This window comes from Trachurus japonicus, chromosome 18 (genome assembly GCF_045865225.1).
Source record: "Trachurus japonicus isolate A0001 chromosome 18, Traja_1.0".
Taxonomy (NCBI): domain Eukaryota; kingdom Metazoa; phylum Chordata; class Actinopteri; order Carangiformes; family Carangidae; genus Trachurus; species Trachurus japonicus.
In genome coordinates, this window is record NC_140924.1 from 5,054,141 (window position 1) to 5,070,016 (window position 15,876).

The 15,876-nt window shown below is 40.7% G+C and overlaps 1 protein-coding gene and 1 long non-coding RNA gene across 7 annotated transcripts in view; both read left to right on the top strand.

Moving 5' to 3' along the window:
* Positions 1-15,876, top strand: part of LOC146968463 (butyrophilin subfamily 3 member A2-like) — a 79,027-nt gene that overhangs the window by 7,377 nt on the left and 55,774 nt on the right. The window contains exons 9-13 of one of the 6 annotated variants that reach the window (XM_085760471.1): positions 2,054-2,167; positions 3,941-4,027; positions 10,736-10,882; positions 10,996-11,049; positions 11,289-11,652. In XM_085760471.1, coding sequence (XP_085616597.1) covers positions 2,054-2,167; positions 3,941-4,027; positions 10,736-10,882; positions 10,996-11,049; positions 11,289-11,372 — 486 coding nt within the window. In that variant the 3' untranslated portion in view covers positions 11,373-11,652. Of the gene's footprint in view, positions 1-2,053; positions 2,168-3,940; positions 4,044-10,735; positions 10,883-10,995; positions 11,188-11,288; positions 11,653-15,876 lie in introns of those variants that run through there. The other 5 variants (XM_085760472.1, XM_085760473.1, XM_085760474.1 and 2 more) reach the window with 5 other exon arrangements.
* LOC146968464 (uncharacterized) lies at positions 12,629-13,636 on the top strand. The gene is made up of 2 exons (XR_015034334.1): positions 12,629-13,035; positions 13,150-13,636. It is a non-coding gene; the product is annotated as an uncharacterized LOC146968464 (long non-coding RNA).

Here is a 15,876-nt window from a genome sequence, read left to right on the forward strand (position 1 = left end):
GATGACGCGAGCAAACAGCTCACTCGGGAAACGGGATAAGAGCCAGCATGTTTTATTCCCACATCCAAGTAATGATCCTTATAACGCGGATCAAGCACAGTTGCGATGAAGTGCAGAGGATCATCACAGCTCTCAGTGAACGGCACTATTTTTTGAATGCGCGATTGACGCTGTCACTCAGTAGTTTGGGAAAACAGAGAAGCTGCTTCTCTCCAGACGTGACCACACAGACAGGTGTGTGTGTGTGTGTCTGTGTGAGTTACTACGGTTACCGCGGCGCTCCCGTCCCCCGGATATTTCTGCAGCTGGATTGACATGATCCGGTCTGAGACATGAAACTCATGGACTGAGGAGTCGTCCTGCTGCGTTCTACACGTCACACCGACGACCGTGCATTTGTAGGAGGAAGTTGTAGGGGAGAGTGGGGTAAAGTGAGACACTTTTTACATTTGCTCCCCTCTAAGCGAGCTAAAATGATTTATCAGTAAAATTTACACATTTCCCATTAATTCAGGATGTTGCCTAGCAATGGAAATTATCAGAATGTATTTAGGACGAAGGGCAGTGAAAATATGATAGTTTTAAAAAAAGTGGTCTTGTGTCTCACTTTACCCCAGCTCAGGGGTAAACTGAGACAAACTAGAAAAATCAATGGGGTAAACTGATCCACTTACTTTTTCCACTCTGAAACTACCATAACAACACATGTTGTAACAGCTAGAGTCCTGACAGCTAGCTTGACAAACCACACATCCCAAAACTAATGTCGGACTAGTAGCAGAATCATGGGGATTGGTCAATTAAGCACTTTTGTTTTCTCAACACAAAGTGACTCAAAACCAAAATCAAATACAACACAAAATGTTTTAATTAACATTCAAATGACAGATAGAACCAGTTAGATGGTCTGGGGGTCAGATTGTAGGCCCCGACAATCGTGACCATTTTGATCAAAAGTCCTCTTGTGTGTGGGGGGAGCCGACAAAGTGGAATGTGACTAAAATTGAGTTAATTAACCAATAAAGAAGCGAGCTGACTGAGAGCACATAGCATAACAAAGCAGTTTGGCTACAGATCATTGATCACGCAAGATTTCTGGCTTGGGCGGCGAGATTCTAGTGTAAATCTTTGTGTGTGGTGCTCACAGTTGTGTTTCACTCATGGATTTATTATAATGCATCCATGGTCTCACTTTACCCCGCAGCATTTGTCTCACTTTACCCCAACACCCCCATTTTAGAAAAAACAACCTCTCTTAGAAATTCAGGCTAATTTTCAGCCAGCATCATCAGATGGTTTTATGTGTTGGTAGTTCATCATCATGTATCATAGAAGTTTTTCTACCTGAATCAATTTGCTTTGGCACAACAGTTGATTAAATTGACACCAAGAAAATTTACTTTTACATGCAAAAATAACATTTTTGTGAAAAAAACATGCTTTCCACAGCATCATGAGGTCCTCTTCTTCATAGCCATGGGGAAATGGAAGGGGCTTGAAAACATAATGGACAGATGACCATAAATGTGTTCCGTTTTCTAGATATAGGGGGTGTCTCACATTACCCGGTGTCTCACATTGCCCCACTCTCCCCTAGTTGCTGTTGTTGTGGTTGTGCGCATGAAGATAATTAAAAAATAAAGTATTAATATTCGAATATCATATTTTAATATTCAAATTTCATTTGTATTACTATAATTCGAATATACATTCGAATTTCAAATATTCATTGACAGTCCTATCATGAACCCAGTGAAACTCTGTGATGTTCCTCATCCACAAAAGTCATTGATGATCTCATCAGCTTTTCTCAGCTGTAGACTGTGAATGAGATCAACACTGAGACACAGACTGATTCTCTGCTGCTTGTTGCTTCACTTTCTTCATCAACTTCATGAACACAACATCTGAACTGGTTCAGTCTCCTCTGAGGAGAAACCACATGTTACCAACCACAAGACACAGAAAAGTTCAGCAACGACCTGATGCTGCATTTGTTTCTATATGAGTCATTGGACAGTGAGTTCAGTCACATGTTCTTCTTCTGATCCAGGGTCCAACCAGAGAAGAACTGAAGAAGAAGAAGGAGGAAGCTGAGCAGGAAGTAGAAACACTGGAGATGGAGCTGAAGACCAAGGAGACTGAGCTCCAGACCAAGATCAAGGAGGTTCAGAAGATTTTTGTGTAGTTTTCTTTGACCTCTGTCACTTTCTGTTTAACACTGAATTCAAATATTTAAATTTGTGTTGAAAACAAACTGTAAGAAAATCATGTTGTTTGGTTTAAATACAAGAACAGGTTGGTCAGACAAAGGCTGCGTTCGAAACCGCATACTTGCCTACTACTCATACTAACTCTGACGTCATTTTGAGTATGCGAATGCACAGTATGCGAGTTTGAGTCGGTTTGAGTATGCGAGAAGATGGCATACTAGATTCGCCAGAATGTTGAGTATACATGAGGAGCTTGCTACTCACACTCAAATTACCCAAGATGCAACGTAACGTGACGTCACGGATAGTCTTTTCCTTACCGCGAACAGGAAAAAAACTAAACTAAACAGGACAACAGAAATGTGCCTGTTAATACGTGACTTTATTAAGTTTTAATATTTTTTCATGCGAGAAAGTAACTGTTCAGAACCCCAATGTGCGGTTAGTTTATCCAAACGACGGCTGTTTAAAAGGTTGACCCGATGTTTTTCGGAGAAGTGAAGCTCCAGGTCCGAGCAGCGACCGCGACATCATAGAGGCAGCAGCCCGGCTCCTGACGTGCTCCGCCGCCCAGCCTACGGTCCTCGCCCCGGTGGAGAAAACGACCGCTAATTAACTTACCCGATGGCTTTTAGAGGTTTACCACCGGCTGGTTAAACTCTTTTTAGGGGATAAATGTTGGTCTCATTGATGAAATAACAATTGAGGCTGTAGCAGAAGTTTGTTTGAATAAAAAACCATGGTTAGACAGAAGAGCAGCACCGCCTTGGGGTCTGTATGCACAGAAAACACCACATTTACATCAATAAATAACTGTTTTACAATGAACCAGGCCGATCTCTCAGGCCGAGAGCTGGCTAGACTCTCCGGTAAGGCATATTGAATGGTTAAATGCCGTTAACGGGACGAGAGCGGTCAAAACTGCGGTTCCAAGCTAGCTACATCGAGGGTAGGTTCACTTCCTGTTTTCAAAATAAAAGCACAAATTCTATCGTTAGGGTTTTCTATATAGTAAAGGGCAACGGGTGTTTTATTTTGTGAAAGTAACCGGAAGTGCGTTGGTCACAACGGCTAGCTTTAGTAGCGCCGAAATCGTCCGATCAAAATTGTAAACATCTGGTATTTAGACAAATTAACGACACACTGCTGATCTAAACGGCTACTTTCTCGCCTAAAAATGTTTGAAATGTTAATAAAGTGATATATTTAAAGAATTTAGAGCTAAAAGGAAATCAGCTTTAGCCTTTTGATTTTAGCTCGGGTAGGAGTGCAATGCATTGTGGGTTATCATGTAGTATGCTGCAGTGTAAACGCTCTGCATACTGTCTGATCGATGAGTATGTAGTATGGAGTATGGACAGTATGCAGTATGGAAGTATATAGTATGTAGTATGCGGTTTCGAACACAGCCAAAGACTGGTTTTAGATAAACAGAAACAAAAATAACATTCTGTGTCATTAAATGTTCTCTGGAAATATTCAACCTGAATAATCTAGAAAAAGAAGAGTTCCCGGGAACTCTTCTTTTTCTAATTTGGACTTGATTGTCGCCCTCCGTCGCACCTGCCTGAGAAGTGGATGTGCGAAGATTTTTGCTTAACCTGAATAATCTAAAAGAAAATCTAATTTTTAAAACATATTTTCTGAGAAGTATTTATAGCAGCTCTAACTTTAATTTTGTTCTTTCATTTGCGTCTCTGATCTTGTTTCTTTTCTTTTCTCTCCAGTTGCCAGAAAAACAATCTGAGCTGCTGCAGCTGATCCTGGATCAGTTTCAGACACCAGAGAAGAACCAGGAGACCTCAGTGACAACGGTTTGTTTTTAACAGTGTTAAAGTGAAGCAAGATGTTATGGTAGTCACTCCATGCTGCTTCAGGACATTGTGTAGCCAATCTTTTTTTTTTTTTTTTTTTTTATTGTGGAAAAAACACGACAGACAATACAGTGAACATGCATTGATGACTTACAATGACATAAAATGTGAAATTGTGTGTGTGTGTGTGTGTGTGTGTACACACATACACATACATGCACATACATACACTCCTACACATACAGTATACATTCATACAAGCATACCTCCCTTCCTCCTCTCCCCCCCTCCCTCTCTTTCCTCCCTCCCTCCCCTCACCCTCTCCCCCCTTCCCTTCCCTTTCCCTCCCCTCTTCTTCTATTCTTTACCCCCCCCCCCAAAAAAAAGGAGGAAGTAAATAAATAAATACAAATAAAAATGACAGGAAGGTGTTGAGTATTTGTGTGTGTGGGAGATTGGTTCTCGGGCAGAGCAGAAGCCTGTAGAACTTACTGTTGGTGCAAAATAGATTGGTGGTAGGTCATGTCTGTAGGAAGTTGAGCAGTGGAGACCAGGTGGAGAGGGGTACTGCTGAGTGATGGATGGAGTATTCTATGGAGATGTGGTCGATGAGGAGTTTTTTTCCACTGTGCTATACTGATGTTCTTCTTGGATTTCCAGTTCATGCGGATGGTTTTCTTGGCGATAGTTAGGGCTATGAGGGTTAATTTATTGATGGGATTAGTCAGGTTGATTGCTGAGGTGTCGCCGAGTAAACAGAGTGATGGAGATAAGGGGATGTGGCAGCCCAAATAGTCTGTCAGTGATGATGTGACCTTATGCCAGAACTGGTGAACAGGTGTGCAGTACCATGTGGCGTGGATATAGTAAGTGTTCGGTTTCTTTTGGGTGCAGTTAGTACAAATATCTGATGAGAATCTCATTTTAGACATTTTCTGACCTGTGTAGTGTGTCCTGTGTAGAATCTTGTATTGTATTGCATTGTTTGACATGAGATAAATGTTTTGGCAGATTTGGGTCCAGAAGTTGGCATCAGGAGCAATTGAAAGATCAGTTTCCCATTTTATTGTTGGTATGGAGAGTGTAGTATCTGAATATGTAATGATTCTGTATATTTTGGAAAGCAGTTTTTTTGATGATTGGATACTGATTAAATCTGAACATGAAGGTGAGAGGTTCAGGTTTGTGTTTTTGATATCAAAAGCGGCTTGAATTGAGGATATAAGTTGTGAGTATTCAAGAAATTGATTGCTCCTAATGCCAAACTCCTGGACCTCGTGAGTGAATGGGACTAGTGCGTTATTCTGAATGATGTGCTGTAGGTGAGTGATTCCTTTATTTGACCACGAGTGGAGGAAAAGTGTTTTTTTATTGCTGAGAAAGTCAGGGTTGTGCCAAATCGGAGTGAACTTAGATGGGCCTAATGTGGAATTTGTGATTTTATGGAATTTCCACCAGGCTGTCAGAGCTGCTGAAATTGTTATTACTTTGAAGCATTGGTGGCGTTTAATTGACTGATTGAGAACTGATAAGTCTGCGATTTAGATGTTTTTGCAAAGTACCTGTTCTATATCTAACCATGTATTGTCTGATTGATGCGGATGGATCCATTTGAGAATGTACTGTAGTTGATTAGCAAGGTAATAGTGAAAAAAATTTGGTGCTGCAAGTCCTCCATATGCTTTTGGTTTTTGAAGGGTTGTGAGTTTGATTCTTGGTGGTTTGTTTTTCCAATAGAATTTTGTTATGATAGAATCAAGTGATTTGAACCAGGACAGAGAGGGTTGAGATGGAATCATAGAGAGGAGATAATTAACTTTAGGGAGAACTGACATTTTTATTGTTGCGATTCGGCCTAATAAGGAGAGTGGAAGGTTCATCCAACGAAGAAGTTGGTCAGTTATTGTTTTGAGAAGTGGAGTGTAGTTGAGGTTGAGCAACTCTGAGAGCCTGGGGGAAATATTGATACCTAAATATGTGATGTGACTGGTGCATAGTGGAATAGGTGGAGTGGCAATCCCAGCTGTTTCTGTGCAATGGAAGGATAGAAGATTTTTGCCAATTTATGGAGTAATTCGAGACTCTGGAGAATGAGTCTATGAGTTTTATTGTATCAGGCAGGGATGAGTAGGGGTTTTCTAAGAAGAGTAAAATGCCGTCAGCATAAAGACTTATTTTATGGTGTGCATTCAGAGTTTGGATTCCTTTGATACTATTATTCTGACGAATGGTTGCGGCTAGCGGTTCAATGAAAATAGTAAATAAAAGGAGAGAGAGTGGGCATCCTTGCCTTGTCCCCCTGTGCAGTGTGAAAGGTGGTGATGTTAGTCCATTGGTGATTACTGTGGCTGAAGGTGCGGTGTATTAAATTTTAAACCAGTTAATAAACGATTCCCCAAAGCCAAATTTTTGCATTGTGGAGATGAGAAATGACCAATTGACCCTGTCGAAGGCTTTTTCTGCATCAAGTGTGGCAATGATAGTTTGTGCTTCTTGTTGAGATGAGTAGTCTATTATGTTAAAGAGCCTACGTGTGTTATTGGATGATTGTCTGCCCTTAATGAAACCGGTTTGATCTGGATGGATTATGGATGAGATAACATTTTCAAGTCTGCGGGAGAGTGCTTTAGCTATGATTTTGATGTCAACGTTAATCAGAGAAATAGGACGGTAGCTTGATGGCAGTGACGGGTCTTTGTTGGGTTTAAGAAGCAGAGATATTGTAGCTGTGTTCATGGATTTGGGTAGATTTGATTTATGCTTCATTTCGGATAAGAGTCTATCGAAAAGTGGGGCAAGAATAGGCCAGAAGTGTTTGTAGAACTCAGCAGGGAAGCCATCAGGTCCGGGTGATTTATTATTTGGCATGGATTTGAGGGCGTCTGATAATTCTTGTGTTGATATAGGTATTTCCATTGTAGTAATTTGGTCGGGAGAAAGCTGTGGTAGATTGATGTTGTTAAGAAAGGAACTGATATCTTCTTGTGTTGGATTTATTTCTGGTAAGTATAATTTTGCATAAAAATCTCTGAATATTTGATTTATTTCTTCAGGTGACTGTGTTGGCTTCCCTGCTGAGTCCCTGATGGTGGAGATTGTTGTTTTTATTAGCCAAATTAGATTAGCCAAATATTTTCCAGATTTGTTACTATGGTGATACTGTTCATATCTCGGTCTATGTATTAAGAATTGAGTTTTCTTATTTAGGATTTTGTTCAACTGGAGCTTATATTTTCTTAATTCATTCTGTGTTTTCTCTGTTGGATTGTTTGCGTTTATGTCTTCAAATTGTTAGATTTTTTGTTCCAGATCGGCTTCTTGTTGTTGTTCTTTTCTTTTTTTGTAGGTGGAGAATGAAATGATGATACCTCTTAGAACTGCTTTGCCTGTTTCCCAAAGAATAGCCGGAGAAGACTCTGGGGAATCGTTTATATCAAGGAAGGATGCCCACTCTCTTTTGATAAGATTATCAAATTCTGGGTCGTTAAGGAGGGATGTATTAAAGCGCCACCTGGAGTTGGGTTTGCGGAGACGGACTGTATTCCAAGTGAATGTTACTGGGGCATGATCACTGATTAATATGGGGTGAATAGTTGAGTCTGATATATTTGATATAATAGAGTTACTGGTAAGGAAGTAGTCAATGCATGAGCATGATTTATGAACTGGTGAAAAAAATGAATATCTTCTAGCGGAGGGGTGAAGCAAACTCCAACTATTGCCAAGACCCATATCACTCATGAACTGTTTTATTGTTTCTGTAGACTGTGAGATGCGTTTGTTTAAAGTGTTACTTCTGTCTATTGATGGGTTGATGACTGTGTTGAAGTCGCCTCCTATAATGATTGGGCCGTTACAGATGGAGGTGATTGCGGAGAAGAAATTATTAAAAAAGGATGGGTCGTCGGTATTTGGGCCGTAAACATTGCCGATTGTGACCGGGCTATTGTCGATTGAGATGTTAATGATGATGTAACGTCCTTCTTGGTCTGTGATGGTGGAGTTGTGAGTAAATGAGATTGTATTGCTTAACAGAATAGCAACCCCTCTTTGTTTTTTATTGTAATTAGATGAAAATACTTGGTTGAATTGTAGTGATTTCAATTTGTTATGATCTGATTGGGAGAGATGTGTTTCTTGTAATAAACATATGTCTGCTTGTAGTTTGGTTAGGTAGTTAAATATTTGTATCTTCTTTGCCTGAGAACCAATCCCCCGGATGTTCCATGAAAGTAGGTTTAAAGCTGACATTTAAGAAAGACTGCAGTCAGTAATGCTGTGTGTGTGTGTGGAACATACAAAACAAGTATACAACATGACACAAGTAATACATAAAAGACAAGATGAACAGAAAAAAAACAAAAAACAAGTGCAACTTTACCAAGTGCAAGAGTGACCGTTGAGAGCTAAGTGCATTTTTTTTTTTTTTAGAACAGAGAGTAATGCAAGATTACATTAGATAATTTTATTTTCCTTTCTTCTTTTCTTCCTCTTGAAGGGGGGGGGGGGGCTAGAATAGCCAGGGGGTTGTGTTTGGGTCGCTGAACAGTTTGCCATCAATGTACAGTTTGTCGACTGAGATGATTGCCCTTTTACCAGCTTTAATGGCCTCTTTTCTGATGGGGAATAGTGTTTTGCGTCTGTCCATGATTTCTCGGGGGAATTGATCATTTACGTAGTTCGTAGTCCGTGCCTTTCAGATTTCTGCCATGACGTTGAACCATTTGTTTCTGTTTAAAGTGTTCGAATTTGGCTACAATGGGGCGTGGGCATTTGTTTGTGGGGTTTTTAGCTCCAATGCGGTGAACTCAGTGGAATGTAATGTCCTTAACTGTGTCCGGGGAGATTTGGAGGCGAGTTGACATGAAATCCTTGATCAGCTGTTCGGGGTTGTCGTCAGGAGTTTGTTCTGGAATGCCGGAGAAGACGAGGTTGTCTCTCATGCTGCGGGCTTGAAGGTCGAGTATGGTTTCCTTCATGTCCTTATTTTCCTTGACAACGGTGGTGAGTTGTTTTGTGACGGAGTTAAGAGTGTTATGGAGGGATTTGTTTTCTTTGACCAGAGTGGAGATTTGTTCCTGGCTTCAAGACTGACGCGGAGCTCTTGGAATTCTTTGTGAAGTATTTCAACGAGTGATATTCTGGCCTCTAGTCCGGAAAGGTTATTGTTGATGGAGATTAGAATGTCTCTTACCTCATTGTTGTCTGGGGAGTCAGGGGAGTTTGGAGCGGAGTCGCGGAGCCGTAGTCTCTTTGAGCTGGGCGTGGATGTGTAGTTGTCTGTCTCACTCCCTTTCATTTCTCTGTTCATGGTGCAGATGCGGTTGAAACAGGCGTCGATGTAATCCTCTAGGCCTTCTAGGTCGATCGTTTTTTTAATTGTAGTCCAAAAGTTGTGAGAAAGTAATTAATTTACGTAGGTAAGAAGAAGAGTAGAGGGAAAATGTGTTTGCTGTCTAGCAGACGGGGGCTGCCTTCTTGGATCTCGCACCGGTCTCGGCATGTCTCGCGGTCACAGCATGCTCAGCTCTCACCCATGTGTTCACAGCATTGACTGAGTGAGTGCAGCAGCGCAGACCAATCTTAATCTTGCCCTCGGTGTGGCGGGAGCCGGTGTGAGTGTGTGTTTGTGTATGCGTGTGTATGCGTGTGTATGTGTGATATGAGTTGTCAACAACGCCACTTGGGATTCCAACCCAGGAAATAGCCATAATACAATAATACAAAGGCCAACACAGGTTCGTATTCACACAAGGGCCAGAGGACGTGGTTTCAAAGTAATAATTTTTATTTAACAAAGTGATTAAAATGACTAAAATAAATGAGTTTTGCAGAGTTGACTGACCAAAAAGGGGGGGAGACAGGGCTGCCGCTCACTTGGGCTCCAGCACCGGTTGTAAACAAGAAAAACACAAAAAACACCAGGCACAGTGTGGGGACATCTGGGGCATCACAGTTAAAAAGAAAGGGAAACCAAAATACACAATTAATTAATACCAAAAAAAAACACAAGAAAAATATCAGTACCAAATAGTAGAAATAATTTATATAAATCACAAAGAAAAGGAAAACAACAAATTGAATCTGCAACTCAGGCATTAAGCAAATTAATCCAAATTATTGAAAAACAAATACTAAACAAAAGACAATCTTAATTAATTAAACAAAACAATATTTAATATTTAAAGCTAATATTACTAAAGATAATAATTAAACAAAAGAAAGGACAGGCGAGCCAAACTTGGCTTTACTCGTCTGAATTGATCTTGTGGCGTGGGCACCGATTACGGTGTGACTCTTCCACGCCGGACCTGAAGCGTCGCCCCACAATTAACCTGTGCAAAGCTGGCACAGCGCCATGCAGTGGCCAGGAGGGAGATGGCTCACCTGCTCACATCTGCATTGTGTTTCAGTACGGACTGACCCGATTCGAACCTTGGTCTCCTGCACAGTGGGCGACGATGCAAACCATTGTGCCAAGAAGTCATTGACCGCTTGGCAGTCAGGTTTGCACGTTGTGAGTGCACCCGGACCTCCGTTACATTTGTATTTTTAATTCTGGATGTTGCTGGGTTAAAGAAACAAAAGTATAATTCATCCAATATCCAGAGGCAAACAATAACATTTGCTGTCTCATTTTTACCACCAAAATCTGAAATAATGAAAAAATAATCCAGCACATCTCTGCTCTGTTCTCTTTCCTCTCAGCTGAAACAGAAACCAGATGAACTCCAGCAGCTCCAGAAAGAGAAGAAGAAACAAGAAGATGAACTCCAGCAGCTCCAGGAAGAGAAGAAGAAACAAGAAGATGAACTGCAGAGACAGAAGAAGGAGCTGGAGACCAAGAACAAACAGGTTCATCTGTTCAACAACTAAACTGAGATGAGAATCCACACAGACCTAAATGTTGTGTCTTCATTCACTAAATCACATCAATCATCTCTCTTCTTCTCTGTCCTTCCTCCCAGTTGGAGCAGCAGCTCCAGGAAGAGAAGAAGAAGAGGGAGGAGAAGATCAGAGAGGTTCATGTTTCTACCTAAATCAATGAGCTGTCTCTTCTTCTCTCCCTCTATCTACTTCATACAACACTGAGACAGGAAATAACTGGAACATGTTACTGTTCATGAATGTTTTGTTGCAGTTATGAACACAAGTAAAAACTCTTGAGAATAATATTCATTTCTCTATTATATTGTATGTTTGTCTTTTTTTTCTTTCTGAAGCTTAAATAGTGAAACTGTCCCACTTTATCTTTTGTTAGATGGAAAATCAGCAGAAAGACCTGCAGAGACAGAAGAAGGAGCTGGAGACCAAGAACAAACAGGTTCATCTGTTCAATCAGTGATTTTCTTAGTTTCCTCCAGTCCACATGTTTGTAACAATAAGAGAAGACAGCTGAGTGTCTCCACTGAGTCATGTGTCACATTCATGTCTTTAAGACAAAGCTGGTCCAACACTGAGTCTCTGTCCATGTCTCTGTTCAATCCCAGCTGGAGACAAACCAAGCTGAGACCAAGAGGAAGAAGGAGGAAGCTGAGAGACAAGTGGAGAACATGAAGAAACAGATGAAAGAGAAGGTTCAGACAGATCCCAAGGTTGCGGGTTCATGTCCTACAATAGAAATCGTCAGTCACCTCTGTATAGAAACTGTTCTGTCTCAAATGAAGCAGCGTTATGTATTAATCAATTATTTATCTAAACAACAACAAAAAGTAAGTTCCTCAGCAGCACTATAGTCTAAACCAGCCACTATTTGTAAAGCCTGAAATTCTTTATGGCAATTATTACAGTCACAAAGTGGCTCAACCTGTGACAAGATGATGAAGTCCAGCAGCTCCAAGGAGATGAGACAGAGCAAAGAGATGAACAGCAGAGTATCAGGTTCATCTGTTCCATAACTGAACTTCTTAAATCATTTTTTTTTCCTGGAGTCGACATGTTTCCAACAGTAACAGAAGACAGTGGCTCAACCCAAAGCTGTGACACAGTCCCTGTTCAGACTGTGAAGGAAGCAGCTCCTGAAGTGGACTCTTGTGGTTTTGGTGGTAAACATCATGTTGGTGGAGTTGGTGGAGGTTTAGGAGTCAGAGAGTAAAACATGCAGATAAACAACATGAGTGAAGGAAACAGACCAGCTGATCTTCTCCTCCATCCACCTCCACTCACTGCTTCACACATCTAACTGGATGTTTCCTCCTCCATCAGACATCCAGCCAGAAGAGACGGGATGAATCAGACAAACGCTGCATCATTTGGATGAAGCAATATGGCGATGTTGTTCTTAAAAACGACTCTACTGAGGTAAAGTTGTTGTCAGTGAAGATCAGAGAAGAAATGTGTGTTTCCCAGTAGAAGCTGGATTTGAGCTGAGCTTCTCCTTTATCAACAAGAAGAAACTCTTAGTGAAGTTTAGTGATTATTGTCCTTCATGGTTATTTAGTCAGTCTCATGTTGTCACTTCCTGTTTGACATGATCCACTTTCCTTCAAACAGAAGCTGCAGCTGAAGAACTGGAAGTTACAACTGGAGTTCAGCAAGAAAAGTGAGACCATCATACTCAGACAGTTTCTCCTGGAGCCAGGACAGACAATCCCTGTGAGTTTCACTTGTTGTTAAAAGTTGTTTTCCATTTCTTGATGCAGCTCTTCTCTGTTTTTTCCTCCTCATTTCCTGCTTAAAGGGACATTCTGACTATTTACTGCTTCACATCCATGAAGCTGGGGAAGTGATGGACGGTCAAACCTCTACAAACACTAGACTCTACAATTTCCACAGAGCAACAGAAACATGATAGGACTTTCCTCACAGCCTGAGCTGTACTCTGTGTGACAAACACACTTCATATGTCAAAGAGCTGCAGGTGAACACAGGGTTTCTGTCATGGAGAGAACAATTCACAGCTTTCATCTTCTCTAACTCTATGTTCACAGATCTGGGAAAAAGATGGAAAGTACAAACAAGGATATGGAGACCTCAAAAAAGCAACACTTATAAACCCCGATGGACAGGTCTGACATCATGTTACATTATACACTCTAATATGTTATTACATCACATCTGTCTGCTTATGTTATATTTATTTATATTTTATCCACAACCTCTTTTTTGCTTTTTTGTTTCAGACTGTGGCGACATGTACTCGTTCATAACTCTGAAGACATTTGCTGATGTAGTTTTATATTGTTTCAGGTTTTTATGAACTTCCACACATAATAACACAAACAACACAACACACTGTAACAATGAGACATTACAGTAAAGTCATTACTGCTTATACACATGAGAAACAAAGAACAGATAAAAATAAATATTGATTAATCCGTCAATAGAATATAATAAAGACAGTGAGGGCGACTGTGACAGTAGTTTATACAATAAAAGCTGTTTTTATTTTGTCCTCTGTTTCAAACTAAGTCCACTGTCCAACAGATGGACAGAGTCTTTGGAGCTGATTTAACACAGTCTGAGGATTTGATCATCATTCAGAGTGTTTTCATATCTTCAGTAGTTTCTGTAAATCATTCACTGTTTGATTGTAGAACAACATCTGTGTAGACGTCATGTCTTTTTTATTATTGTTATTTTTTAATAAAACACATTTGTACATGAGTCTTTGCAGTTGATTCTTTAGTTAAGTTGTTTGAGGAGAAATCTGTTCACAGGACTTTGTTGATCCTGATACAAGTGACACCTTCCGGGTCACACCTGAGATTTTCTGTCACATGTGCTGTTTTAGTAGCTAATATTAAGCACTACAGGAAATGGAAAAGCCAAGGGATGCGCGTGAATGTGATGACGTAGGGACGAGGGCGGGGACTGCTAACTCCATCGGCTGATAAGAAGTTAGCCAAAACCACCGGATCGCTTACTTCTGCTTTAATTATCATCCCAAATATTTTACGTCCACAGCAGGACGAGATGGTGAAGAAGAAGAAATCGGAGGAAGCTATAAAGAGAGTGGACACCCTGAAAGATCATGAAAGAGGTTTGTCTCCACTTAGCTAATAATAACTGATTTCAGTTTGTTCTGCTGCTGACTGAGTGTCGACATGAAGTGCAGCCGTGAGAACTTTCAGCTTCCTGTCTGGTCTATTTCTGCAGCTCAGACAACGTGAGTTCACATGAACTCATGGTGTCTTATTAATATAGTTGAAAACCACATCAGCCCAGAATGACTGACCCAAGACGAGAACTCAGTGTTGCAGGAAAGGTCATTTAATTGATCAGGTGCATCATCCTCAACATCATTTCATTGTTATTTTCCTCAATAAACTGAACCACACGGTAATTGTTCTGACTTGCCAACCCTTTATCAAAAAAGAGTTTACATTCATCATTCATCGTCTGTGCTCTATACATAATAATGGCACAATGGAACCAGGATTTCAGACATTTTTGCATAAGTAATTTACTGATAATGAGGATTTTTGACAATATGTGACAATGCAGCTCATTTGAGAAACCCCCCCATTCCGAATGTCCCCCCGAAACAACGCGTGACGTTGTTAACACTCTGTGTTGTGGCTTGTCTGTGAAACGCGCCCTGCTCAGGGACTGGGCAGATCTGTCCCACTTGCTTACTCCCCCACTCCATTGTGGGAGATCTCCACAGAGTAAAAGAAATACACTTTTTTTTTAACCCGGCTTGAGCCCACTTCACGGGCGCGAGGCTGCTGCAGCCGCCACTCCTGCGGACAGCAGACTGGGGGAGAAAAAAAATAAATTTCGCTTTGGTTAGGTTTAGGCAATGAAGAAAGGAGTTGGTTAAGTTTAGTAAAAAGCCCAGGCTAGAAGCATAATGAGCGTTATATGTCATTAATATGAAGTGCTTGTTTTGCAGTTAATTCTAATTTCGTCGGAACGACTTGTAATGTAATTGTAATGACACCAAAGTTATCTGGGTGAGTAAGTGATGGTATTTTATGTTAGGAATAAGGTCCATATTGTAAAAAAACCTGGTAATTATCCTTTAAGAGCAGTTGAAGCTGAAAGACTGGTGACGCTCAGAGGGTTTTGTATTTATGCCACAGTACTGAGGCTTGAAGAAAAGCTGCTGCTGTGGGTTAATAACAGTCTCAGTGTCTTTATTTGACTTGTGAAAACCATCTTGACACTGTTTCCTCTTCAGACCATGGTGATGTCTGGTGGGCGGGACTCAAGGCCTGGTTCAGGTTCTAAATTCAGAGATGAACTTCAGATAATTTTTTATGTAGTTTTAACTGTTGAATTAAAATTGAGAGGATTATTAAAGTTTTAAACTTCAACATTGATTACACAGAAGCATTGATTAGATGAAGAATCAGTTGTAAAAACACTGATAGAGGAGTTGTCTCTTGTTTAAAAGTAACATTTGTTCTCTAAACTGTGGTGGTGTCTGTAGTTTCACATGTGACTAAATGTGTCTTAATGTCAAACAGCATCTGTAGCATCTAAATAAAACCCTGAAGACGCTCTGACAGAGCTCTGTGTACATGTCTCATCTCGCTGTGGTTTTTTCACCTTGGTGACAACAGACAGCACAAACACCTCAAGTCACATACAAAGATCAAATTAAAACACACCACAGCACCGTGTGCGTGTCCTTCAAGAGTTTTCTGTGTTTCTGTCGTTGAGTTTTTTCGGCGAACGTCCAAGTTTACCAGAATGTAGTCGTCCCAGCAGCAGCAGCAGCAGAACCATTACCACAACGGTGAAGATGATTCTCATGAGGAGAAGGACATGGATGAAGTTGTCTGAGAAGAGACAAGTGTCTCTGTGGAGTTCTGCGAAGACAACAGAAATAAGATATTTGACAGAAAATAAGTTCTCTTTGCAACGTTCCATTCATAGCTGCAGTCATGTGCTTGCCA